The sequence below is a fragment of the Podarcis gaigeae genome (genome assembly GCF_964106915.1).
Source record: "Podarcis gaigeae genome assembly, chromosome: 6".
NCBI classification, from domain to species: Eukaryota; Metazoa; Chordata; class Lepidosauria; order Squamata; family Lacertidae; genus Podarcis; species Podarcis gaigeae.
The window spans coordinates 75,740,730-75,768,094 of NC_139682.1; the positions used below are offsets into that span (position 1 = coordinate 75,740,730).

Genomic DNA, 27,365 nt, shown 5'->3' on the forward strand with positions numbered 1-27,365 from the left:
ATGGATTCAGCTGAACTTGCACCATTATTTGAACTTAAATTCTGTAAACATGTTTAATTGTGTGCTAGATTTATGACTCTCCCCCTAAGATATGCTCAATAAAAGTGTCTTAGCATGCTGCTTTTCTTTCTTTTATATCAAAACCTTTTCTGGATATTGCAAGTTCTTCACTGTGTTGTATGTATTTAGCAATTGTGTTTCAGAGTGTAGTATGTACTGGGTATCACTGCTCTTTGTTTGTCCAGTGACCCCTCTATTGTAAAAATAGCCCTTCAAATGTATGTAACAATAAAATATATTCTATTTTCTTTTCTCAGGTTGGAACTGTTGTGGATTCTCCAATAGACTTCTATCATGCCCGAATTCCCAAGAAAGAGAGGAAGAAGAACATAGTGGAAGAACTTCTGGCAGATTCTGAGTTTAGAAGGTATTTGGAATGAATTTCAATTGAAAACTTTATACAAGCAATGTAGTGATGTCAAAGAATGTGTTAAGGTTTTACTAGCAATATCTGGAGGACCACATTACTCCCATATGATCTTGTGCATTTAACATCGGAGGCCCTGCTATGCATCCCAAACACTTTCAGAAGCATAGTCGGTTGGAATTTGTGGCACAGGGCCTTGTCCATTTCAGTGCTCAGATTATACTGAAACTGTGTCCCTAGAGATTGTGGTTAGCTGCCTCTCTCTTATGGTTAGGTGTTCTGTTGATACCTTTTAAAGTGTACTTTCCCATCCTATAAACTTAATTAGTTTATCCTGCTTTTAGTCCTACTATATGTTACATTTTTAAAGTAATTTTGGGGTTGTGTTTTTATTGCTTTGATGTCACGTGAGTAAGTGCTTTGTGTATTTATAAAGAAAAGCAGAGTAGGTTTCTTTATTTTTAAAACTGCATATTCATGGATGCAGGAGAAAAAGACAATCCTGAAAAGTCGGCAGAGATACTTCATCTCTTTGGGGTGTTCCCAGTGTGCAAGCAGAATGGACCTATGCTCACAGTGGAACTTCACTTTTCTCTCCTCCCCTCATGAGTGCCATCAGAATCTGGTACCTTAGGTTGGAGCAGATTTTGAGGGTGAATGGGGAGCTGGAGTGCAGAGATGAATGTGAATCCCCTTTGAACAAGCATCTAGTTATGCAACATTGGATTCCAATATCTTTGTAAGAATTGCATATTGTGGTTCATACTGCATGTTGTAGTAGCATCTTGCTTGCCTGTTAAGACAGAGCCCATTTTCTTCCTGTTTTAAGGTATTTATTTTTGAGAGACAATATTGAGATTGGGACTTGCATGATGGTTCAGTGCTGCCCATTCAATCTCTTGTTAGGGTGTTTGAAAAACAGTACTTCTGTTTAATTTTAATCAATTAATGAGTGTAATTTCAGTTGTGACTACTAGAATTGGCATCGTAGCATAGCTGTTTTTATACTAATATAAAACTAAGCTGTTGGCTATAAAAATATTCCCTTTTTAAGTTTCTTGGAACTAGTTTTATTCTAAAAAACCATCTAAAATATTTTCTCAGTTTTATTGTAGGTAGTAGGATCATACCAGTGGTCCTTCTAGTCCTGAATTCTGTTTGTAACAGTGGTTAGCCACATGTCTTCAGGGCGTTCACAAGGAGGGTATGAGGCAACAGCTCTCTTCTGGTGTTTGTTCTGGTACTCAAATGCACCAGCATTGAATACCATGGTTCATTTTCTCTATCATGGTCAACAATAATGGCTATTATTAAATTAAATCAAATCTATTTTTTGGTTTGGTCTATAACTGATGATAGTCACTACACTGCTTAAAGTTACTTTGCACCTGCATATTTTTTATGTATGTTATTCATACTTTATAACATTATTTCTCTTGTTCAGATATAATAAAAGGAAGTATCAAGACATCCTTGCTGAAAAATCAGCCCTCGCAGCAGGCAAGAAGTATCGGAAGAAGAAAAAATTCCGCACATAGCTTTAAGGGGGGGGGGCTGAACTTAAATTCCCTGTTGAATATTATATATATAAGATTTTGCAACTACTGGACTTATCTTATCAGGAAGAAGAGGACAAGGCCGGTCCTAGTTTTCCAACAATATCTTGGAAGTGGAATTGAAATATGTAAACCGCTTTGAGGTTTTCTTTACAAACAAGCAGTGCATAAATTTTGTGAAATAAAATAAATAAAAGATGATGGAACTAAACTTCAGAAAGAAAAAGATAAACTTATGCAAGATTAAGCATTCTGAATATATATGGGTCAATTAAATAAAAAACGACAATTCTAATATAAACTTAAAAATCTTAAAATGAAAATTTGTGATGTTGGCATAGAAAAGTGTAAAACCTATGTGTGCTTCCCCATTAAAATATTTCTAAGAATTCACGATCAGGTGACGTTAATGCATTATATTCACAAATGTATTTAAGAAAATTTATTTTGTTATGGAAATATTGTGAAGGTATGCTCTGGAAAAGGTAGGAATTCAGTATCACAGTCTTCTGATCATTCTGGCAGCACATTTCAGCTTGCCAGACAAAATGATCTGCCTTTTCCTTCCTGCTCCTGAAGTGCTATTTTGGGTTTTCTCCCAACCCACCCACCCCAACCAATTGGGGAGAGAGCCTGGGAGAGAAGAGGGGGAAGACCTCATTGCAGAAGTTGTTGCACAGGGCTTCAATTGATGGGACTCAGATGAATCCTGACCCGAGTTCTATAAATGAATATGAATGTGAATATGAAGGTCAAAGATAGTACCCTCTTTCAAGGTAAGACTTCATATTTAAAAGGGATAATGATTGAAACATTTTAAATGGGCTGTTCACATAACTCATTTCAGCTCAAAACAAAATGACATTACACTAGGAATTATTATGGTGTTAACAGGAATTTTAAAGATTTTTCATGTCACCAGTAAGAGTGGTATCTAGCACTTTGGGGCCCCCTAATCCACTACTACACCACATTGACTCTCCGTGCTAGTCTTTCACATCAAAAGCAGTGAGCAATGTGATCCCAGTACCTTCTTGGTAGCCTTCAACTTGCTGCAAAAATTTTTGAGTCATTTGTTTTCCCTTTTTTTTCGGTCGGTAAATGATTTTCGTAAGGTCAAACTGTTGATGAAACAACGAGAAAGGTCAGAAGGAAAGTAAAATAATAACCATTTCCCTTCCAAAGGAGTACCTGCCTCCTCCTTACCCAATTAGTGAGATTCTCACTGGCCACACAATAATTTCCACTCAGAAGAAATTTCATCACCTGAAGTATCTGGATCAGTCATGTCCGTCCCCTGGTCATTGGGCCTGATAGATTACTCTTATTTCTGGTTCCTTCTTTGAGATCATGGGATGGACTTTGCACTACCTGCAGCACATCTTGAAGAGGCTGTGTAGCCGTTTCAACCTAAGACAGAAGGGAGAGAATGTGATAAACTGGTTTGTAGTACCTGCACTGAAACTACTGTGGAAGGAGTACAATCCATCTGGGAATGTTAGCTTCTGCTTACCGTTGTATTCTATTTGTATTTAGTTCAACTGTAAGCCTGATTGTTTTGTGACTTACAGGGCTTTGCTAGTGAACTATCCCAGCTCCTGAACTCTAGAAATAGTGGTCAGACTTCACAAGTATTTTTAACGCATTTGCGGTAACCCTTCTACAGAAAACTGTAAAAGGAATTGTTTTATTGTCTTACTGTTATTCTCCCAGATGGGTTGAGAGTGTACTTCTTGGTGATGACTCCCATTTTGCTTTAAAATGTTTAACATCGCCAAATTATCCCTCCACACAGGCAGTGATGCAACACTGTTCATTGAACCTCATGAATATTTGGGACATTACATAAGCTGTCTGATCAGCAGAAAGTTGGTCATACAAAGAGATTCTTTTAAAATATCTATAAATAAAAAGAGGGCCCACTTAGTGTGCCAGCTTCAGTTCTCCTTTCCCATTGAAATATCCACAGCTTTGGCTTGTCTGCCCAAATAGCCTGTAGAAATAACTTTTATTCTCTCCCTTGGGTCTGGGAAGGTCAAATGGTTGCTGCTAAATAAGGATTGCAATCATTTCTCACAATTTCCGTGGCCCCTAGCAAGGCAAGCTAACCTTGATGTCCTCAGCGCTAATTCTGCATGCAGCACTCTAGAACTGATGATGTTGGCATCTGTTTGGAAGAATATGGAAGAGTGCGCCTTCAGGATAAGTCAAACCGTTGGAGAGTTGCAGCGTCTGCTGTGGCTGCAGATACCGAGACGGGAGAGACTTGTTTTGCCGCAGCTGAGGCAGATGAAAGCATCCGGTTGTGCTGCTGCAGATGCACCATGGCGTTTCTTCTTTCTGCGCTCCTCCTAGCAGTCATCCCTCGTCTGGTCACTGCTGTGGATACATGACCTGACATAGCCTTCTCCAGGCGATGGGATTATTCCCACTGGTGGGGTTGATGTTGCTAGCCTTCCTGTCATGTTTGCCGACATCTTTGGCCTGCCAGTGCCCTAAAGCCAGACGCCTTTGGGGATCCTGCCGTCTTCCGTTCTGTGCACAAGACCAAGCCAGCGTAGATGTCGCAGAGACAGAAATGAGAATGTGCTTGGAATGTGCACACAGCCCTTGCCAAAAAGTTTTAACTGAGAGAAATGAACAAAAGCAGCCTTTAAATAGGATAAAAAATGCAACAGCATCATGCTGTCCTATTTCTGTAACCCGTCTTTGTTCACATGCATGCTTTCCTTCCTTTTCTTACCTGAGAGCAAGACTTGGCGGGTCTTACTTCTGAGGTGGCATTATGAAGGCCACTTGCTCACATACAAAAAAAAGATCCTGGGTGGGAGACCAGGGTTCATATCCCCCCCCCTCAGCCCACCTTGAGTCAAACACGTCCCCCCCTCCCCGCGCTTTCTCTGCCTAACCTACCTCACAAGGTCGTTGTGAGGTACTAGGAAGAGGAATGCCCTTTTAAAAAAATGTGTCTCTTTTTTTTGGGGGGGTGTAATTGGGTTATTTTTAGTTTGAGTTTGTGGTTTTTATGTTGATCCCTTTATGTGAACCGCCCTGTGAGACCTCCGGGTATAAGGCTATATACAGTAAATTCAATAAATAATAAAGAACCACCTGCTGCGCCACTTCACGAGCTCCTTGGAGATGCGGGGGCGAATATTTTTATTTTTAAAAAATAATGTAAGCAAAAGAAATGAATAACTGCTTCTAGGCTTTTGGGGGAGATGCTGTCGAAACAGTAAACTCCTGCGCCACTTTGCCCCGGCCGCGCGGGTAAAGCCGTGGCAGTTGCCTCAGGCCAGCCTTGCTGAGGCGGCCATGAGGCGGCTCTTCCGTCCCCCCTCAGCCTTGCAATGGCGGCGCAGGCAGGCGAGGAAGCGGACAGCCAGGCGCGAGTTTTGCGGGGACTCGTAAGGGTTTCCCTCCTCATTCCGGCACTCGGAGGAACCGAGTGTAGCCGGGCGCAGCGAGGCATCCGCCCCATTTTGGCTCTGGGGAAGGCGGGCTTTTGGCGCTCTGAAGTGACTCGGCCTCCCTCGCCCCTCTGGCCGCGGCCTTTTCTCTCCTCAGACTCGGCCGGCTTGCTAAGGCAACGCCTCCCTCCTGAGGGGAAGCTAAAGGAAAGGGTTCGCGCTGCTGGCCTTCACGGCAAGCTTTCGCCGCCTCAGCAAATATTTATCCGATTTTAAGACGCGGAACTGCTTTCCGTAAAAAGAAAAAAGTAGGCGAGAAAAGCGGAGCAAAACGAAACAAAAATTCTCCCTGCGACTCCGCCGGGACTCGAACCCGGAACCTTTGAATCCCTTCAACCCTCTAGAAGTCCAATGCGCTATCCATTGCGCCACGGAGCCACCTGTTGGATTCTTTGTACATTCGCTATACAACCCACAGAAAGACTTCGTTCTGTCCTTCGCAGCAGGAAAGGGTGTGTTCCATTGCTCTTTTAAAACTGAATTATGTCATGGCGCCACAAAGAAAAGTTGCTATTATTTTTTCCTTGCGAGTTTTAAACAGCTCATGGAACTAATTTCCATATTAAGTGTGAACTTCAGTTGAAATCAATACTCCTCATTATTTCAGGGCAGAGCTGCCAAGGACACCCTTAAAACAAATATTTATTGTGTACCAGAGCAGCATGTAGCTATACTTTACTTTTTTTATTATGTTACTAGAGTTGACTAAATTCATTGTGGATTAAATAAAAAGAGGGTTATATCTACTCACTGTGGGAATTGAACCATGTAGTGCTTCTGGTAAATAATTTTGCTGATCGGATCATTTCAAGCCTATTGAATCTTATAATATTCCTTTTTCATTATGGTTGTGTCTTTAAATATCATTTGAAAATATTTAGCAATTGTTCGCCTGTATTTTCCAGTTTTTTAATAAAAATGTTGAACTGGTGAGAGAGAATAATAAAGTAGTGTCTTTCACTAGACTAATTTATTGCGGCATAAGAATATGCAAGCTCTTTGATTACACAGAACTCTTCACCAATGGAAAGATGAATAATTCTCAGTATTTTTTTTGCTAGAAGTCATTGGGTTTTTAAAATTAAATGCAGATTATTTTTAAACACTTCCTAAAACTGTCGGTCATTTAAGGAAGCAATTCAATCATTTCATGCTTCAATTCCATGTAAAATTATGCACTAATTTAGGAGTTATTTTTGTGTGTGTGTCAGATCCTTTCTTAAAAGGCCACTATTTTCCAAAGTGCACGAAATAACTTTCACTCATCACCAGTAACTTTCCTCTCTTTACAGTGAATCATTGGCAGTCCATTTTGCCCACACCTTTTGCCAAGAGACATCAATTCAGTAAGTCATAATTTTATCTACCTTTTCTGTGGGGGTGGGGTGGAATTGATTGATCAGTCACCCCTCCACTTCAATAAGTTTTCTTGAAACAAACATATGAACCTGCTTGGGTTTTGAGATTATATTTCTACCAGGTTTCCATGCAGCCTCGAGAGATGCTTCACTGAAGATGAACATCCTTGATCTAGCCCAAGATACCTATACCTTACTTCCAGAATAAACTTTACAGGCACCCTCTGCATCAGTTACCAGCCTCTGAGGACTCTTTAAGTGTAACACTGCCAGTTAAAGTTGGGGATTTTTATTTGATTACATCAAAAAAACATTAATGTGAATTCTTCCAGATTTTCATGCTAAAGCATATCCCTTATTTCTCATTCACCAGTAGATGGCACTGCTGGAAGTAAAATAAAATGGCATGCACAATAAACATTATTTCCCAAAAATCATTTCTCCCCACCCCTTTGCATGACTGTCATGGTCAGTACCAGCTATATGAAAGACACAATTTCTCTTCTGCACCCCTAGATAAAAGGAGAGAAGAAAGTTCTGGCAAGGGGCTAAAGATGAGCATGAAAGTGTTCCCATATTAAGTCAATTAAAGGGTCTCTGCTAACAATGATAGGCAATATCTGTGCCTGAAACTCTGGAGAGCAGCTCCTACTCAGACCCTAGCTTCACTGAAAACACAAGTCCATTTTATAACACTTTAATTATCATAGAGTCTCCCCAATGTGATGGAAAAAGCAGCAGAAACAGCTCAAAAAACTTTAAATCACCATGGGGGGAGGTAGGTTTGCCCTCAAAAGCTCAATAATTTGTGTTTGTTCCCCCAAAAAAAGGCTTAACAATTTTTGTTGATTTCTTTTAAAAATGCTCAACAATTTTGCAGGTGTCAGGAATTTTACTTTTTGAAATATGGCAACCCTAGACAGATCAGGTATGGGGAATCTTGGTTCTTGCATATGTTGCTGAACTGCAACTCCCATCATCCCTGGCCATTGGCCACAATTGCTGGAGCTGATGGGAGTTGTAGTTCAGGAGCATCAGGAGAGCCGAAGTTTCCCCACATTTCACATGCTCAAGAGGAGAATAGCCTTGCTTAGGTTGACATAGCCATGCAGCTCTGTGCTTCCCATCTACTTTTTAAAAGGGATACCGGTATATCATAGATAGGAAACCTGTGGCCCTCAAATTTCTTAGATTGCAACTCTCATCAGCCTCAGCCAGATGGTAGTAGTTGTGGTATGTTCTTATTGAACTCCAAGTTTTTCTAGAACAGTGTTTGAAAATGTGTAGAGCAGGGATGGGGAACCTATGGTCTTTGCCATTGTTATTGGACAAATTTCCATCTTTCCTGACCATTGACCATACTGGCTGGGGCTGATGGGAAGCGGAGTCCAACACTATCTTGAGGGCCAAGGCTTCTTCAGAAGTTCCTTGATCAAGGGGTCCATGGAGCAAGGTCATTAATCTCTGTTATCACCTTACCCTCACTTGTGGCGCACACAGACATAAATAAACTTTAAAGTATTTGTGGGTTGGGAGCAGAAAAGTAAACATTGTAAGACAATCTGCCTGTGTGCTTAGAAGAATAAAGACTCCTGGTTTTTTGTTTTACAAAGGCAAGCGGAATTTTCATTTTACTGTGAAGTGTGAGGCTTCCCACTTTTTCCCAGTCTGTCAGTCCCAGAGCCTGCCAGTCATTCCAAGCCCATTTCCATCCATGTGAGAAATATGTATCTCTTTTGGAGACACTAACAAGGCTCTTCACAGGGATTTTTAAGAGCTAGCTCTGGGAATTGCTGAGGGTGTGTGAGAATAGGCATCATATTATCTGTGACATATCACCTTCATCCTTAGAGGCAGCTGCTACATGGAAAAATCTAGCCTACAGGGATGGGTACCTTGGTTTTTAAAGATTTGCTAATAAAATTGGCCAAAAAAACCAACACAAAAAACAACAACAGCCTAGCAAGATGCCACAGAACAGAGATGGAATTTTATAATTAGTGAATAGGTGATTGTGTCATCTGTGTATAACAGTGTGTTGGTGAATATGTGAGCCCACTGTAATTTTGGCTAAATACTTTGGATGTTAACTATGTCTAGCCAGACATACTACAGTGGTATCTCGGGTAACATACGCTTCAGGTTACAGACTCCGCTAACCCAGAAATAGTACCTCGGGTTAAGAACTTTGCTTCAGGATGAGAACAGAAATCGTGCTCCGGCGGCGCAGCGGCAGCAGGAGGCCCCATTAGCTAAAGTGGTGCTTCAGGTTAAGAACAGTTTCAGGTTAAGAACGGACCTCTGGAACGAATTAAGTACTTAACCCGAGGTACCACTGTATATGTGAAAAGGAGAGGTCTGTGGAGTGGGGGAGACAGGAGAAGGCAGGATCAAACCTTTGCATGAAAATGAGGGGATAGTAGCAACCTCTGCTTCTAATAAACTATTTGTGCCTCAGACTATGACCGTACAATTTCTTACAGAAGTGAATAAGGCCCATTTAATAAAGTGGTGCTTATTTCCCAGTGAACATGCAGGATCAGTTTGCTTTAATAGTTAATGCTGAAGATCAGGTGGTAGAATCTTATTCTAGGAGTTTGTTTCCCTCTCTTCTGTCAAAAAGTGGCAAACCCCCAAATGCTATACAGAAGACCAGTTGTTTAAAAATTAGCAGCAGTTGTCAGGGTGTGTGTGCACTGGGACCATGGTGCATGTAGGAGGGAGGCTGGACTTTCCCCATGTACCCTAGAGACGACGCAACTAAAATCTTTCCCCGAAGCTGTTATTTGATCCTTTGTATGATCCCTGTAAAGGAAAACTAACAAATACATCGTATCTTACTGGTAGCCATCCATTTTCTTCTACCGGTCAAGAAACAGATTCAGGGATTAGTTTTTAATCAGGGGAAATGGCATGAGGCAAGTGATTAAATCATTCCATGGTTGCAGTTGGACAAGACAGATAGCTTTTTTAAAGATTCTTGCAGGCCTAAATTAATTGCTTCTTCTATTTAATTTTGTTTGTTTGTTTTTATTGATTTATGCTTTTAACATAGATTACACTACGTTAGGTAAAGGTAAAGGTAAAGGTACCCCTGCCCGTACGGGCCAGTCTTGACAGACTCTGGGGTTGTGCGCCCATCTCACTCAAGAGGCCAGGGGCCAGCGCTGTCCGGAGACACTTCCGGGTCACGTGGCCAGCGTGACAAAGCTGCATCTGGCGAGCCAGAGCCGCACACGGAAACGCCGTTTACCTTCCCGCTGGTAAGCGGTCCCTATTTATCTACTTGCACCCGGAGGTGCTTTCGAACTGCTAGGTTGGCAGGCGCTGGGACCGAGCAGCGGGAGCGCACCCCGCCGCAGGGATTCGAACCGCCGACCTTTTGATCGGCAAGTCCTAGGCACTGAGGCTTTAACCCACAGCGCCACCTGCGTCCCTACACTACGTTAGTATAATGCAAATCAAGAAAGAAAAAAATACAACCTCAAAATCTGAAACAAGCTGATAAGCTAATTGAGGCAGTAGCGGAGTCCCAATGGAATCAAGATTCTTAAAAGGCCCACTTAAAGAATATTTTCACTGTCCTCCACATTTGAGAATCCCCCTTCTCGGTCACTCACCTCAGATAGCAGTGGGATATTTAGGAGACCTAAACATAAATGAAAGTAGCAGGCAGGCGCCTATGGAGTGGGGGAATGGAGGGATCTGAGATATTTTGCTCCCAAACTTTCCAGGGGAAAAGGTGGGAAATTATAGATAGATAGATGACAGACAGACAGACAGACAGACAGACAGACAGTCAAAGCCAGCATCTTGAATTCAGATTGGGAGCACAATGAGAGCCAGTGAATTAGATTCTTCTTTTTTCAAAAAAAGTGAATGAAATTGTTTCCAGTAAATCCTACCATCCCCATGGGGTTTCCTCCTTCTCTTATTGTGGAAGATTTGCCCCAAACTATAAAACTGCACAAGCAAAACACATTTTTAAAAATCTACAACAGCAATCTGAAAAGTGAGTGATTATCTCATTCATATATATATATATATATATATCCAGAAAACTGCAAATGTGTGCTGAACCTTTATGATTGCCTGACTGTGTGCTTTTGTGTACCTCCTTTGCAGGATTTTTTTTTTAAGGTACGCGCACAGTTGTCTTCATTCAGCTACCTAATTGGCATAATAAAATCAACAACTTAAAAGGTAGGGGCGAATAGCAACAGTAACACTGTCTGTGGTGTGAACAGGAAAGATTGTGGTTGCTCCTTATATAGAAATTCAAATACCGTATTTTTTGCTCTATAAGACTCACTTTTTCCCCTCCTAAAAAGTAAGGGGAAATGTGTGTGGGTCTTATGGAGTGAATGCAGGCTTCCCAGCTATCCCAGAAGCCAGAACAGCAAGAGGGATTGCTGCTTTCACTGCACAGCGATCCCTCTTGCTGTTCTGGCTTCTGAGATTCAGAATATTTTTTTCTTGTTTTCCTCCTCCAAAAACTAGGTGCGTCTTGTGGTCTGGTGCGTCTTATAGAGCGAAAAATACGGTACATATTGGTGTGGACTATTTCAATCTTATTCAATTGCGGAAAAAGTGGATTAACACCCAAATGATGCTAAAATGTGGTCAAGCCCATAATGCATAGTGTGGGCCTCAGAATATTAGTCCACCTAGCCCAGATATGGCCAGGGTGAATGTTCCCCAAGGTCACAGCAAGCATCCTGTTCCTTGAGATCCTTTTAAATTGCAGAAGCCTGGGACCTTTGGCATGCAACACAAGTACTCTCTGCCATTAAACTTCAGTACAGTTGTGGCTGGTGTCCATTGGGATGCAAGGCAGGAGCCCAACAGTAGGGGAAGCAAGAACCAATAAGTAGTAGAGCCCAACTAATTCTGGCCTTGTCTCAATCTTCCTCCTAGCCGAGTTTTCACAAATGTAGCACTGAGACTAAGGAGGAGGTAGATCATTGCCAATGCCACCCTTTGGATGGGATGGAAGTAAGAAAGTAAGCAGGTGGGGGCTGGCTGAAGGCAGACAGAGGTTGGTGGGGCAGTGCCCTATTCATCCTAATGGACTATCCTTCACTGCAAAAGGAGGTGTCAAAAAAGACCAGTGCCTGTTCCCCAGGTCTGGTGAAAGTCTGCTGTGCATTCTACACCCACACAAGGGCTGTACAGACATCCTTGTTGGGGCTGAGGACCAGTCTGAAAGCCCCTGATATATGTAGAATGTAGGGGTCTGGTAGGAACACACCTGATTCCTGCATTCCTCTATATTACCTTGTAGCTGAGCCTCATATCATTATTCAGTCTCTGGGTTCAGATCCTCTTTATAATGCCCTGCAAGCCTTTTTGCGAATTGTACCGTCTATCTGCTTTGTCACACCTTTCCCTTTAACCTGCTGCTTTTGATCAATATTTGACATCTTGTCCCGGAAAGGTGGGCAGAAACAAAAGTGAGGATGATAAGACCACTGCTGAAGGGCAAGTGGGAGAGGAAGTAAAAAATAGTTTCTGGTGTCCTTTAAAATGCACCTGCATAAAATGTGCTAGGACTAAAGTTCACCCTGCCGTTACATAAAAAAAAACTTCGCACAAAAAGGTACGAGAACCAAGCTCCAAAAATAGCAGCAAAGGCTACTGCAGCTGAAAGCAAATTGGGAAAACTCTTACCTTTTTTTCTCCAATGCCTTCCTAATGCGGCGTTCTCCCTTCCCCTCCTTCATCCATGCACTCTGTGAACGGTTTGCACATACTAAACAAGGACTGTGGTGGAGACAGTGGTGCACTGCGGCGAGCAAAAGGAAGTCATTTGGATCAGCGATGTGAAAAAGGGAAGAAGGGAACAATCTGTGATCAAACAATCTGGGCGACTTTCTCTACTCGATTGCATCTTCGCAGGGCACAGCATAAATCTGACAGGGAATCCAGCCCAGTATTTATTTCAGGAGAGCAAATGGAGTTGGCAAGACAAGTTGTGTGTGTGTGTGTGTGTGTGTGTGTGTGTGTGTGTGTGTGTGTAAGGCATCGATTTGATACATTATTGTGCATTTTTTTGTTTGTTCATGGATCTATTTCTCTATATAAGTGCTTTCAATGTCAACGTCCGTGGGGCATTACAGCATAACATAAACAAAAAGAAAAACGGTCCCTCTCCTGATGAGCATGCAATCTAAATTTAGACACGAGGGGAGATAGCAGAGGAAGGAGGGAGAGCCATACCATAGGAAATGAGCAGGTACTGTTCACAGACTGAGGCTGTGTACGTGTTACTACTTAACCTGGCTCCAGTGGCTCCCACCACCCGTGTCTGAAGCTGAGAAGGCATGACCTTAGCCACAGACCATCTGTGTCCTGCAGTGTCTTGGGAAATGCTGCTTTGTGATGTGCTTTCTCTTAAAGCAGCTTCCACCCAGTTCAAAAACATAAGCCATGGTCCAGCTGGGTTGTTTACCTGTTAGAACGTCTGTTGCACATGTGCAAATTACGCATGCACAAATGACAGTTTCGCCAAATAGGGGTTGGCAGGGCTACGAGCATGGGGAAATAGATCAGGCAATGGTACGCCCAGCAGCCTAAAACACAACATGAAACATGGCGGGGGAGATGGAAACTGCCTTGTTGCATTTCAAAGCCAGTTATGTGTACATGCCCTAAGGCATTAATGGAGAAGGAGGCTTTGGAAAAGGGATTTTAGGGAAGAGATGGCAGGGAGCCTTGCATGTTGTTCTGAAAGGGAGTTCTAGATGTTAGGGGCAGCAGCCAGAGACAATGGCTGAAATCTTTGGGGGCTTGAAGAAAAAGCTACAACAGGAAATCAACCACCCAAAACGTTAGGGTTGGGCATTGCTGAAATTCTTAACCTGCGGTGACAGTTTGACAATAGATAAAAGGCCGCCATTCTTTACACACCTACTTAGTAATAAGCCCCACCAAATTCAGGGAGCTTTCTTTGGAGTTCCCCCCCTGTAGGATTGTGCTGCAAAGGACAATGTTATTATTGTGGCAAATATGAAAAAGCTAGGGGCTAGGAGGAACTGCCTCAGGAATTCTGAGAAAGAAGCTTTCCCCTGCCAGCTTAAAAGGTGGCCAGAAAGCGAAGACATGGGCAGCAACGGGGACTCTAGAAAATAGCCACAAGTCAGGTTGTCACAAACTTGGAGGTAAATGGGAAAGCCTGTGTCCCGTGTTCTTTGTGCAATGTGCATAAATGCAAGGCTCATGAGGAGTTGCCCATGAAAAGCCATCCCTTATGGTCCTCCCAGCCCTCAGGAGTGACGTGGGGGTAGGCAGTTTGAGGGGTTGCAGCTAATGAGATATTCCCCACGGGGGGTGGGGTGGAAGTGGGTTCTGCTCATATACTGATGTGATTGCTCATACGGCACACCACCTCAATCTCTGAGCAGTGCGAGATTCCAGGGTTTCCAGGCGCTAACTCAGAGTTCCTGTTTCCTTTTGGAAAGATTGTGGTGCCTTTAGGGTATATGATTTATTTACACATATATACAACATGAGCCTACTATGGAGGGGTTTACAGCATTAGCACCCCAAGAGGGTTTTGTTTCTCCCATAGCCATTGCCTTGGATACAGACATTGTGCTCTGCCTCTCTGGTTTTCAGCCTGCAGCTTTACTTCTAGATCACCCACAACACTTTCAAAAGTCGGGCTTTTGTTCTTCTTGCTGTCTGTGAGTGAAGGATGCACCCATTTGCCGTCTCACACAGAGCCCCCTCTCCTTTGCTTTCTTAATGGCTCATCACCTTGTCTTTCCTTAATGGCCCATCACCCAAGCGATCGTTGTTCTTTGGTCATTTAGTTGTGTCCGACTCTTCGTGACCCCATGGACCAGAGCACGCCAGGCACTCCTATCTTCCACTGCCTCCCACAGTTCGGTCAAACCCAAACGATTACCTGAACACAATAAGCTAGCCTGCCTTGATTAGCTTCTAACACTTGCTGAGTTCAGGGATTAGGTGTCGGGCACCCAGTTTAACACCCCAAGCTTTCATTAGATTCCAACACTTTACTGGGTGCAGGAATTTATATTGGTTTGGCACCCGCAAACTCATAACAACACTTAGCATTTAAATTGCACTTTTTATGTGAACTTGTCACCTAATGTATTCCTCTTTGCTCTCTTTGTTTGCCAATATATATTTCAATGCCTCCTTTGTGTGGCTCTCCCACTCTGTCCTTGTGCTTTCTTCCAGTCCGCCCACCTCACATGAAATGAATTCTAAGCTTTGCTCTTCCTGCCTCCACCTCCCTGAAAAACACCACTTGTATAAGACTCAGTGCCACAGCACGGTCTTTTTTGTTGACGAGGGATTCTTAGTGACAGAGCATCAGCTTTGCATGCAGAAGGTCCTAGGCTAAATCCCTGACAGCTCCAAGTAGGGCTAGGAATTTCCCTGGCTAAAAACCCTGGGGAGTAATTGCCACCTCCAGGGGCGTAGCGTGGGTTGCCAGTGCCCAGGGCAGGGCAAGTGTTGTGTCTAACAACACTTAAATAACTAAATAACAACATTTGAATTCTCTGGTGGACTGGGCAGCGTTCAGTCCCTTTGCCAGCTACTGTCTAATCAAGGGAGTCTGTCGTTGCAAACGAGCCCTGAAATGGGAGCAGAGATAAGGCAGAGAAACGTGAAGCTTGGAGCACCGCTGTGTTGCCTCGCCCTGCTGTCCTTGCAGCGAGGTGCTCTAGCCCAGGCACATGGCTCTGGCAGTGCTTTCCTGCCTTCCTCTTCCTCCTTCCCTCTTGACTGGCCCACTGGTGGGGTGCACACAGATGTTCCTTCACAGGCCAATAAGAGGAGGCACTTTTGCCCCAGCCCCAAATGGCCCTGTGCAATTAACCACTGCCTGGCAGAAATTCAGCAGATGTCACCATTTCTTGCCACATGCATATAGCAATGTGAATGGGTTCACATTTTAATTCTGTCTATCGTACAGCCTAGCACTTCTATTTTCACTTTTCCTTGAACCCGCTCAGTCCCTGCTTTGTGTAACATCATCCATACATCCTAGGCAGCTTCAATTGCAATCATCCCTGTGATCGTAAAAGCCAGACGTAACCCCATAGGCTGTTGATGCAAATACAACTTGGTATAAATAAAAACAAATATTCAAGCTGCATTCAGTTCTGCTAGAAGGTTAAGTGTGATGAAATTGATTTCCCAGCTGACAACAACACAATGCCTCTCTTTGCAAAATGAGCATATGAAACACACACACACAGCACCTGGAATTATCCAGCAGGGATTTCTGTTATTAGAACTGCCTAGTTGCTAATGTAAACAGGATGCTCAGGCTAGGCAGATGTCTGAGAAATGTGACTAAACCTAAGAAAACACAGCCATATCAATGAGATAAGAATTGTGTTGTTTTCTATAAATTAAAGTTTCAGTTGCTTGCAGTCGCTATTCTCAAAACAAAGTTTGTAGATGGGTGCTTTACTACAAGTAGTGAGATAGCAGCAGCAGCAATCATTTGAAACAATAACAGAGCCAAGGCATTCATTGCTCAAAGTGTGCTGGGCCTGTGATTGCTGGAAAAAAGAGTTGGCCGCCAGTTGCCCATTTCCAGGGCAGTGCGCTTGTTGCCTCCTCATCATTGGATCCCACTGCAATGTTTGCGTAATGCAGACGTTTTCAACCTTTTTGGGTCCACAGCTCCCTTGACCAACCACATTCTTTCTGCAGAACTCCTGTGGGGCTCACGAGTTATGTCACCCCTTGGCTGCAGAGCTGGCAGCCTCTCACCCCTTTTCAAATACCCTCCCTTGTGGAGTGTTTCCCCAGCCTCGTCTCCTTGGGAGTTTTCTGGGCAGCCGCAGCTGCCACCCCCGGTCTCTGAGCTGCCCCCCCCCCCCCCGCTCCAAAGAGAGGTGCCTCCTCACACTGCCCCACAGGGGCCTCGGAAGCACCCCCTGGCCAGCCCCAGAGGCACCATTCTCCTGGGGAGCTTGTAGCCAGGGCTGCTGCAACAAACAGCTGTGCAAGCCTTTGGGAGGCAGAGATGTAAGGGGGCATCAGAGGAAGGGAGGGAAGGAAAGAAAGAGGGACAGAGGTAAGTGTTGCCCACGGCACCCCTGGCACCCCTCAGGTGCCATGGCACACTGGTTGAAAACCACTGGCATAATGGAATCACGTGGAAGAGGTGTGAAGTTCAAGGTGGTGTAGTGATGGTGTGGAATGTGCACACCATTGGAGCATCCCTTGTCAATCTGTTCAGTCAGGATCATACAAATCATCCCAGAGATCTCTCTGCACCGATTCTACTGCCTGTTTCTACTTCCTCCAGTTAACACTACTACTGTATTAAAATAAGTGTGGTTTGGATGCTTGCCAATGTTTACATTTCCAAATAATCCAGGTCCCAAGAAGGATTGCTTTTAAAATGAGCAACTTTTATGCAAGAATGTTTCCTCCAGTTAAGAAGAAATGTCCTTTCTATGCTTTAACTGGCACACTTGATAAAAGACCAAGAAGGACAGGAGAGACTCTATAAATGCAGAAGATAGTATGAAAATTCAAAACTTTTTTAAAAAAAGGAATGTACAGTATGTTGCAGTTAAAACATTCTCTTGATGGTAGTGCTGAATCATTAATACAATTTAGGATGCAATACTATTCCTATAGTCTCTAGTGCAGGCTTCCTCAAACTTGGCCCTCCAGATGTTTTGAGACTACAATTCCCACCATCCCTGACCACTGGTCCTGCTAGCTAGGGATCATGGGAGTTGTAGGCCAAAAACATCTGGAGGGCCGCATTTGAGGAAGCCTGCTCTAGTGTAATACATGGAATCTGGTATTTGTAAGAAGTGCAGTTACAGTTAATTTCACTAGTTGGTGCTAGTGATAATAGAGTTGTATATGAAGAACCAAATAGTTGCTCAAATAGTGTGGTAGGAAAGCTGGGGGTGGGGGGTGGGAATCACAACTAGCAACCAATGCATCCCTTTTGGTTTCATAAAGTACAGGGGTAAAGGTAAAGAGACCCTTGACCATTAGGTCCAGTCGTGGCCAACTCTGGAGTTGCGGCACTCATCTCGCTTTATTGGCCGAGGGAGCCAGCGTACAGCTTCCGAATCATGTGGCCAGCATGACTAAGCCGCTTCTGGCAGCGCACGGAAACGCCGTTTACATTCCCGCTGGAGCAGTACCTATTTATCTACTTGCACTTTGATGTGCTTTTGAACTGCTAGGTTGGCAGGAGCAGGGACTGAGCAACGGGAGCTCACCCCGTCACGGGGATTCGAACCGCCAACCTTCTGATTAGCAAGTCCTAGGCTCTGTGGTTTAACCCACAGCGCCACCCTAGTCCCAAGTACAGGGGTAGACAAGTCTAAAAAGCCAGGGACAAAAAAATTTACAGCCCTCTAGTGGCTATGGTGGTTCCCACTAAAAATGGTACTGTTAAATCCAGTTGTGAATGACTCTGGGGTTGTGGCACTCATCTCGCTTTAGTGGCCAAGGGAGCCAGCATTTGTCCACAGACAGCTTCCACTACACACACCCAGAATCTGCTCCAGAGTATCTCTACCTTCCAAAGCTGATTTTGAGAGGGCGCAGGGGGACTGGAGGCAACAGGAGAGGGCGAGGAAGTTCTGTTATTCACAAGAAGTCCCTTGTAGCAGGAGAGCTGCAGTGTTGCATATGGACCTTAGTTTAGAATATACAGTGGTACCTTGGGTTACAGACGCTTCAGGTTACATACGCTTCAGGTTACAGACTTCGCTAACCCAGAAATAGTACCTTGGGTTAAGAACTTTGCTTCAGGATGAGAACAGAAATTGTGTGGCGGTGGTGCAGCAGCAGCGGGAGGCCCCATTAGCTAAAGTGGTACCTCAGGTTAAGAACAGTTTCAGGTTAAGAATGGACTTCCAGGACGAATTAAGTTCTTAACCTGAGGTACCACTGTAAATGTCCCTTTTACAGTCAGTTTTCAGATTAAGAAGAAACTACGCCTCTCACCTACTGGGGCATTCATTCCAATCTCCATTACACAACAATTGCGTTTGTGACTACCCTTGAGCAGTATAAACCTCTCGGTTACATTCTCGGTTATATTCTGACATATATCAGAATTTGCCTCAAACTCATCACTCTGAGGAAGCAACAATGTGGGGAAGCTCAAAAACAGAACTTCAAAGGCTCCCTCTGCAGATGGCACCCAAACAAAGGCCTCTTTCTGTGAAGTGAATTGGCCACTTTCGTTCTTATGCTCTGAAAGCATGGCATAGTCCTACATTCTAACATTACACTGAAATAATGTCTCACATTGTTCCTTTGGACTTTTTAGAAAAAGAAATATTAGCGAGCAATGGATGTTGATTAAATAACCAAAAGTATTTTGTGAAGGGCAGAGTTCGTTGCAGAATATATCAGTGCCTAAAATTTGGTGAATGTTAGCAGTCCCAGACATTGTTGTGAATGTCCCAAAACTCAGAGACACATTGGTGATCCTAAATGGGAAGAATAGAGTCTTGCACTACCTGAAGATGAAACTTTGTTCTCCTTAGGGAGCAATCCCTCAAACTGCTAGGTAAAGCTACCCAATTTTATTCTAATTACTTAAAAAATAAAATAGAACACACTATCTAAAATTAATCTCCATGCCTTCTAATATAAAGCTTCTGTTTAAATTTTTTTTTCACCCAATGAGGTACCGGTGTGTTTCACCTAAGGATGGAAATGGACTGTTGTAAGGGTTAGGTTTTGTATTTCTGGAGATGGGGGAACTGCCATTGTTAGTTTGTTTTTCTTCCCACAATTGTTGCTTCCAGATTATCAGCAATTCTAAATTTGCTTGAGGGGTGATTAGATGACTGTTGCATCAAGCAAATGTTATCCCACACTTTGCAATGCATTTTCCTATCAATTCCTGCATCACAGAAAGTGTGTTGCTAAAAAGCAGCAAATCATCTTTAATTGTGGGGTCTTCATTTGCCAGTATAGTGACAGTCTGAAAGCATCTCCAGGCTTTGTGCATTCGTGTATAAAAAGGTAAAGGTACCCCTGCCCGTACGGGCCAGTCTTGACAGACTCTGGGGTTGTGCGCCCATCTCACTCAAGAGGCCAGGGGCCAGCGCTGTCCGGAGACACTTCCGGGTCACGTGGCCAGCGTGACAAAGCTGCATCTGGCGAGCCAGAGCCGCACACGGAAACGCCGTTTACCTTCCCGCTGGTAAGCGGTCCCTATTTATCTACTTGCACCCGGAGGTGCTTTCGAACTGCTAGGTTGGCAGGCGCTAGGACCAAGCAGCGGGAGCGCACCCCGCCGCAGGGATTCGAACCGCCGACCTTTCGATCGGCAAGTCCTAGGCGCTGAGGCTTTAACCCACAGTGCCACCTGCGTCCCTGCATTCGTGTATAGTGTCTAACAAAACCTTATTTGAAGGTCCCCATCTCCTCCAGCACTCTGTCATAAGATGAATGCAGGCAGATATGGTTACACTACTGGCGAATTTTTCTGTCTCTCCACCCCCTGCTTTGTTTACATCTAGCCTGATGAAGAATTAAGGAGAGCGTGTACGGTACAATAATTTGTGACATTTCGGTTGTGCTAATAAAGGTATAGCCCTAATATGAATGTTGATCTTAGCCTGAAGGTGATTGTCACTATTCACTTGAGTATGTCCAACAGATGAGAAAAATGTGAATTTCAAAACACTAGCCAATTTTGACTTGGAATGTCAACATGAATGATTGAAGGACTTTTCAGCATATGTCTTTCAACAAGAGGATATTTCAGTTTCAAGGGTATAGGAACAGGAATGTGAGTGGCAAGAATTACTTGCATTATCTGCTGTTGACATTCATTGTTGTAACATATTAATTAACCGTATTATGAAAGCATATAGACTACTTCATCAGGTCATCCATCTATTTTGGGGGAGGTTTTAGCTATCTAGGATTCTCCAGTGGTTATAAAATGTCTTCTGAGAAGACATGCGTAGGAGAGAGGTTGCATGTGTTCCTTGACTTTCTGATTTGTTAAAACAAAAAAAATTCCTTCCAGTAGCACCTTAAAGACCAACTAAGTTAGTTCTTGGTATGAGCTTTCGTGTGCATGCACACTTCTTCAGATACGAATCTTTAAGGTGCTACTGGAAGGAATTTTTTTTGTTTTGACTATGGCAGACCAACACGGCTACCTATCTGTAACTGATTTGTTAAAAGTTACAGATGAATCTGTAAACCAAGAGGAGACATTTGGTCATGGAGACAGTTCTTTAATTTTTTTATAGACCTTCCCACTGAAGCGGGACAAGCTTTTCTCTCTTAAATCTCCCACTGAAGTGAAGTTTCTTGCACCAGGGTCTGTGTCTAGAAGAATGTTCTGCAATGTAGATGTAGCCTGAAAGGAGTATAGGAATATGCTCCTCCCCTGTTGCCCTAACTGAACCCCCATCTCTGCCTTATTTTGGCTGCAGCAGAGGCAGAATGGTTCTGTCAGCATAACAGGAGAGTTCTGCCGGCACATCTGTCACGCCAGCATCTAATCTGGCGTTGAACCAGAGAGCACAGCAGGGCTTCTGGCATTTGGTAATAAGTTACATTGGGACTTAGAGTCATAGAATTGTTGGAAGGGACCCTGTGGATCATCTAGTCCAGCCCCCTGCAATGCAGGAATATGCAGCTGTCCCATATGGGGATTGAACCTGTGACCTTGGCATGATTAGCACTATGCTCTAACCAACTGAGCTATACAGAAGACCTTATTTCCAAGTATACAATAAGATAAGGACACATAGCTGCCAGCCTATGCACATTTACTTGGGAGTAAGTCCCAATGAATTCAGTGGGACTTATCTCTAGGTAAATATGTATAACAGATTGAGGAATCTGTGGCCCTACAGATATTGTGGGAGTCCAACCCATGATCATTGGCCATGTAGCTAGGGCTGATACGAGTTGTAGTTCAGCAATATCTAGAGGGCTACAGGTTCCCCATCACCGGCATATAGGATCAGGCTCTTATTGGCACTTAGTCATGTCTGCATTATATATTATATGAATTTTTATGCATTTAGGTTTCTCCCTCCACTGCCCAACTGATACATAATCAAGGCTGTATTAGATGTACTACGGCATAACAGAAAGACAGGAGTGGTGTTTTAAATTATGCATTGAAGTATTTCTTAAGATGTAAATAAATCTCTAAATTTGCTTGGAATGGGGAATATTTTTCAGAATTCAGCCCTCGCAGTATGAGTCACAAGTTGTTGGCATCTGAGTAGGTCTGATCTTTTATTGGTTGGGAAGGACTTTTCAAGGTATGTCTTTCAACAAGAGGACATTTCAGTTACAAGGATATATCAGTGGGAAATGATAGCCGATTGAGCAGGAAGAACGGTTGTGTGTTCTTTTCTATTAATACTTAGTGCAATAGTCTCTGGGTTATAAAATTTAATGAATGGGCTAATTATTGTTTGGTGCATATCAAGAGGATTTTTTGCTGAGCTACATTGTCTGTGAGAGATTTAAAATGTGAGAAATTTAAAATGCTGCTTTAAGGAGTCTCAGCTAAGACATTTATTCTGCATTTGAAAATAAAATAGGCTATTTCACGCCTGTTAAAATAGCAAGTCCTAACTTGGTGCTTTATTATCTTATGTACACTGTGCTCTTTGGGAGGTTCTCTAGAGTATAGCAACAATTTTAATATGCAGTACCTTGTTCCTGCAAACACAAAACTGTTGTGTTTTAGCATTTAAATACAACTTTTAATCATAAAAAATCACAAAATGATTTACTGTGATTGAAGGAGTGAGTGGGAAACTTAAAAAAAGAAATGTATGGATTAGGTAAAGGTAAAGGGACCCCTGACCGTTAAGTCCAGTCATGGACGACTCTGGGGTTGTGGCGCTCATCTCGCTTTATTGGCCAAAGGAGCCGGCATACAACTTCCGGGTCATGTGACCAGCATGACTAAGCTGCTTCTAGCCAACCAGAGCAGCACACAGAAACGCCGTTTACCTTCCTACCAGAGCAGTACCTATTTATCTACTTGCACTTTGACATTCTTTCAAACTGCTAGGTGGGCAGGAGCTGGGATTGAGCAACGGAAGCTCACCCCGTCACAGGGATTCGAATCGCTGACCTTCTGATCGGCAAACCCTAGAAATGTATGGATTAGTTGACTTCATTTACTTACATTTATATATTTAAACTTTCTCACAATAGAGTTGCAATGAAAAGAGTACGGAATGGGAGAACTGAACATACTAAAGCCCATAATTTGATATGGTTGGAAGATGATAGGAAGTGTTAATATGGACACTAGCATTATGAAGTGGTGCAATGTCTTTTCCCCCACTATTTTGACAGCATTATGGCTTAGATAAGTACCTCACATGATTCTGCTAACTAGAATCCCTTCTTGCCTTCGGCAAAGGAAGGAAGAAAACGTTGACGCAACATATAAATTATTGCATTCATGAATTATTTCCTTGTCATCTGGATTACTGTGTAGACAAAATTGAGATAGGGTTAGTAAATATGTATTACTAAAGGAAACAAACCACAGGAACAGGAATGTGCATGTAAGTTATTTCTTGCTAGTGTTGCATGATAAATGTAAGACCCAAAGAGCACCTGAAACTGCTCTCCAAAGTCTTAAGGAAAGTTCTTTCCCGTCATCTACTGAATTCAGTGCAACTCTTGCACACAACTTGTTTTCTTCCATGGAGTTAGGTCCGTTCCCCAGTGAAGAGGGATTATTATTATTATTATTATTACCAGTGGAAAGATTTTAATATTGAATCTGTGAGCTTGGATGATCTCTCCTAAAGGTATTGCTCTGTCCTTGCACACATCATTGTTCTCTGAAAAATCAGTCCTTCACCACAGCACTAACCTTACTCCTCAAAGCACAGAGAATGGCAATGAATGCCACAAGAGGGGGCTGAAGTGCAGCATAGGCTTGAAGGAAGTAGGTTTATTAAGTGTATTCCCAGCAGAAACCTCACCTTTTGTCCTAGGGCTAGGATCGGCAAATATGGTCAGTGCTGGAGTACAGTTTAGAAAGAGAAGCTGCTTCTAAATTGCATGGTTGTGTTATATTCAGAAAACATAATTTGCATTCCATTTTTCTGAAGCTGGTAGATCATCTGGTGGCTGTTTTGCACATTAATATACAATAAATCATATGTAAACAGACCTACACCTTCTGTGGTAAGCGGTTCATGGGAAGTAAGGAAGTGGCTGAGTCAGAGTTAGTCAGCCACCCCATGCCACGCTCACTTTCCTGGGAAAAAGACCAAACAATAGTTTAGGTTAGCTGTGGGGAACTTTGAAAGGTAGGGTTTAAAATGTGTGTGGGGAAAACAGTAGTAAGCTTTTTATATATATAATGATCATTAGTTTCCAAGCTATTTTTATTACTAGAAGACTAATCTCAGCACTGGCAAACCACCAGCTTTCAAAATCACCTTATTGTTCATAACAAGATTTTGCCGATTGCACTTCAGCTGTGTCACTCAGTTTCTATTAAGCTAGGAAAATCCTCATCAGCTCCAATCATCTGGTGAGGGAAAGTCTGAACAAAGAAGCATCTAAAATGGTCAAGGGCATGAAGCGATCTTGTCCTATACATCCATCTTTGCACCATATTTTAGTTATTTGTTAAAAATGAAAATGCTTGGATCGCTTTTCTGTAGAAAATGTGCAGCAGAGAATATGAAAACTCTCACCCCACACATTGTTTACTATAGTTTGTTATTATTATTTGTTTCATTTCTATAAAGTTTTATGTTTTTAAGGAAAAAAAATAGTTGGATTAGACTTCAGCTTTAAACTATAACAATAATTAAGGGGCTGTGTCCAATGTTAGTTCTTCTTAACCTCTGCTTAAAAACTGCCAACTAATTTTAATCCATTAATTTTAATGTACCTACTCTGAGTAAAACTAACATTGGACACAAACCAATGTCTTTTACACCTCTTGTTTAAACCCCCCGCTTTAAAATGCTTTGTACTCATTGACAGTTACCCTGGATTTCCTTTGCCCTTCATCAACAAAAGACAAGCTGAACCCAAAGGCCAGAATACAGGCTATAAATCAGCCTTCCCCTGGTTCTCTCCAGATGTTGTCAAACTACAGCTACCATCATCCCACCCTAACCTTTGGCCATGCTGGCTACAGCTGATGTGAGTTGGATCTTTACAGAAGCAGATTTTAAAATTGTTTGTTTGTTTTCTGCCTGGGGTTCATTTGGTAACAAGGGTGTGATATAAATTAAACAAACAAACAAACATTTTGTTTCCTACAAATTGGGGCCTTCAGGGCAGCATTGCCTTACTGTTAATTTTAAGCTACAAAGGTTTACTTGTTATTGTGAACACAAAATTATAGACACCAGAAGAAGTCGGAATGTAAACAATGTATGATTTGACCCTCTATAAGAAGTCCTTAAAAAGAAGTTGTGAGCAGACAAGATAACTATGTTATTGTGTGGCCAATATAAATACTGCAAATGAATAAATTTTTAAAGGAAATAAAATTGTACAGCAAATTGTACAACACCCTAACCATTTGCTTTTGCTGAAGGCTGGTTGCTCTTTATGCTGAAATAGTTATCAGATTAGTGCTGCTTCCTAAATATGTCTAATCTCATTTGATTCAAGCAACCAGGAGTGAAAGACCAATCTAGCAAATGTACATTTCCTGGACAAAGCTTATTTAGCAATTTATCATGATAGCTTCACCATTTAATTAGCTAAGAGGAATGAGTGGGAACTGAAATGGGTGACAGAATCAGAAGTTCTTAAGTTTTGATCTGAAAAGCACCTGCTATGTTTCTATCTGCAGTACTGTCTATCTGCACAAACAGTAGGGATAGTTTGTGCACAGGGCTGGCGTAAGACCCACAAAATGCCCCCTGCCAGGGAAGAATGAGTATGCAGTGGCGTAGCGTGGGTTGTCAGCACCCGGGGCAAGGCAAGTAATTTGCGCCCCCTAACCCGTGGATTTGCGCCCCCTAACCCGTGGATTTGCATCCCTAACCCGTGGATTTGTGCCCCCTAACCCTAACCCCCAGATGTTGCGGCCGGCCCCCCTGCACCCCCCACGCTACGCCACTGTGAGTATGTGAAGATCTACATCAGGAACAAGGGTGGGAGGAGACAAGCAGAGACTCTCTCTTCCAAGAGACGGTTTTAGAGGTAGCATTGGGAGGGCAGCTGCTGAGGCAGTGGCAGATCTAAAGATTTGCATTCCTTGGCAGATCTGCATTTCTTGGACACCAGATCTGCTGCTCCTGTGGAACCTGCCACCTGAGGTGGTCACCTTGCCTTGCCTCATGGGTGGGCTGGCCCTCTTTGTGCATAACTATGCATGTCAACCATGTTTTAGGGAATTTAGGGGCATTGCAAACATTATACAGAGACACGTTTGGGTTTGCCACCAAGTAATCCAGTGCTCCTTGACAAGTGCACTTGTACGACACACGTATTTGCAAACACATGTTGTCACATTACCACTTAACAACTTTAGGTGTATCTTTAAGACGCTTTCCCAGTATGTGCCTAAGAAATCTACAATGCAATCTGATGCATGCTTCCTCAGAAGCAAGCCCCACTGAGTTCAATGGGACTCACTGCCAGGGATAGAAAAGCTGTGGTATTCCAGATATTATAGGACTACAGCTCCTATAACCCCTGACCATTTTCCATTCCGGCTGGGTCTGATGGGAGTCGGAGTCCAACAACATCTGGTGAGCCACTGGTTCCCCATCCTGACTGTGCACGATTGCAACCTTCATGCTCAAACTATGTGTACTAATTACAGTGTTGTTCGGTCTTTCTCCTTGCTATGAAGTTACAAGAGCCACTGTGTACTTTCCTATGTATTTAGGAAAATTCCAGGAAGCATGAGATCATGGATAGCTTCTGAGATCTTTTCATAGTTCAGAGGAAACTAGCACTAGCAATAACACTCCATGGAAAACATACTACCAGCTTGTAAAATGCAAGCCATTTGAAACAAAGCAGTTAGTTTGTCAAGATGACACCTTGCTTAGATTCAAGAGACAAGGTTAGTCCCTAGGCTCCTGGAATTTTGCATGGACCTTAGATACTGTATGGTGGTATTCAGGTTCCCTGACATATTTATCTTTTGGGGGGATTTGATCTTTACTGAACATGGTGAGGTAGAGTTATATTGTACCATAACAGTAATTTGTAACTTTACAAATACAGTGGTACCTCAGGTTAAGAACTTTATTCGTTCCGGAGGTCCGTTCTTAACCTGAAACTGTTCTTAACCTGAGATACCACTTTAGCTAATGGGACCTCCAGCTGCTGCCGCACGATTTCTGTTCTCATCCTGAAGCAAAGTTCTTAACCCGAGGTACTACTTCTGGGGTAGCGGAGTCTGTAACCTGAAGCGTCTGTAACCCAAGGTACCACTGTACTCAAAGCAATGTATCAGTTGAAACTTCCAGACATCTGCTTTGCTGACTTGGTGTGGGGAATCCTTGTAGGTTTTGCTTTTATTATGGCATCTTCAATATAATACAAATGCAAAAGTCTAAGACCATATGCACAGTGA

At 42.9% G+C, this 27,365-nt stretch overlaps 1 protein-coding gene and 2 long non-coding RNA genes across 10 annotated transcripts in view; 2 read left to right on the plus strand and 1 right to left on the minus strand.

Annotated features, from left to right (window-relative positions):
* Nucleotides 1-1,971, plus strand: part of DNTTIP2 (deoxynucleotidyltransferase terminal interacting protein 2) — an 8,651-nt gene extending 6,680 nt beyond the window's left edge. For 3 of the 5 annotated variants that reach the window (XM_083743353.1, XM_083743355.1, XM_083743354.1), the window contains 2 exons: nt 318-427; nt 1,872-1,971. In XM_083743353.1, coding sequence (XP_083599479.1) covers nt 318-427; nt 1,872-1,965 — 204 coding nt within the window. In that variant the 3' untranslated portion in view covers nt 1,966-1,971. Of the gene's footprint in view, nt 1-317; nt 658-797 lie in introns of all 5 variants that reach the window. The other 2 variants (XR_014565395.1, XR_014565396.1) reach the window with 1 other exon arrangement.
* Nucleotides 1-5,588, minus strand: part of LOC310846667 — a 21,931-nt gene extending 16,343 nt beyond the window's left edge. Inside the window, exons 1-3 of one of the 2 annotated variants that reach the window (XR_014565432.1) lie at nt 4,897-5,588; nt 4,093-4,610; nt 3,250-3,375 (exon numbers count right to left, since the gene is read on the minus strand). This is a non-coding gene — a long non-coding RNA (uncharacterized lncRNA). Of the gene's footprint in view, nt 1-3,249; nt 3,376-4,092; nt 4,720-4,896 lie in introns of those variants that run through there. The other variant, XR_014565433.1, reaches the window with a different exon arrangement.
* Nucleotides 4,755-27,365, plus strand: part of LOC310846696 — a 23,329-nt gene continuing 718 nt past the window's right edge. The window contains exons 1-3 of one of the 3 annotated variants that reach the window (XR_014565481.1): nt 4,755-4,807; nt 6,746-6,799; nt 6,934-7,254. This is a non-coding gene — a long non-coding RNA (uncharacterized lncRNA). Of the gene's footprint in view, nt 4,808-5,851; nt 5,906-6,745; nt 6,800-6,933; nt 7,255-27,365 lie in introns of those variants that run through there. The other 2 variants (XR_014565483.1, XR_014565482.1) reach the window with 2 other exon arrangements.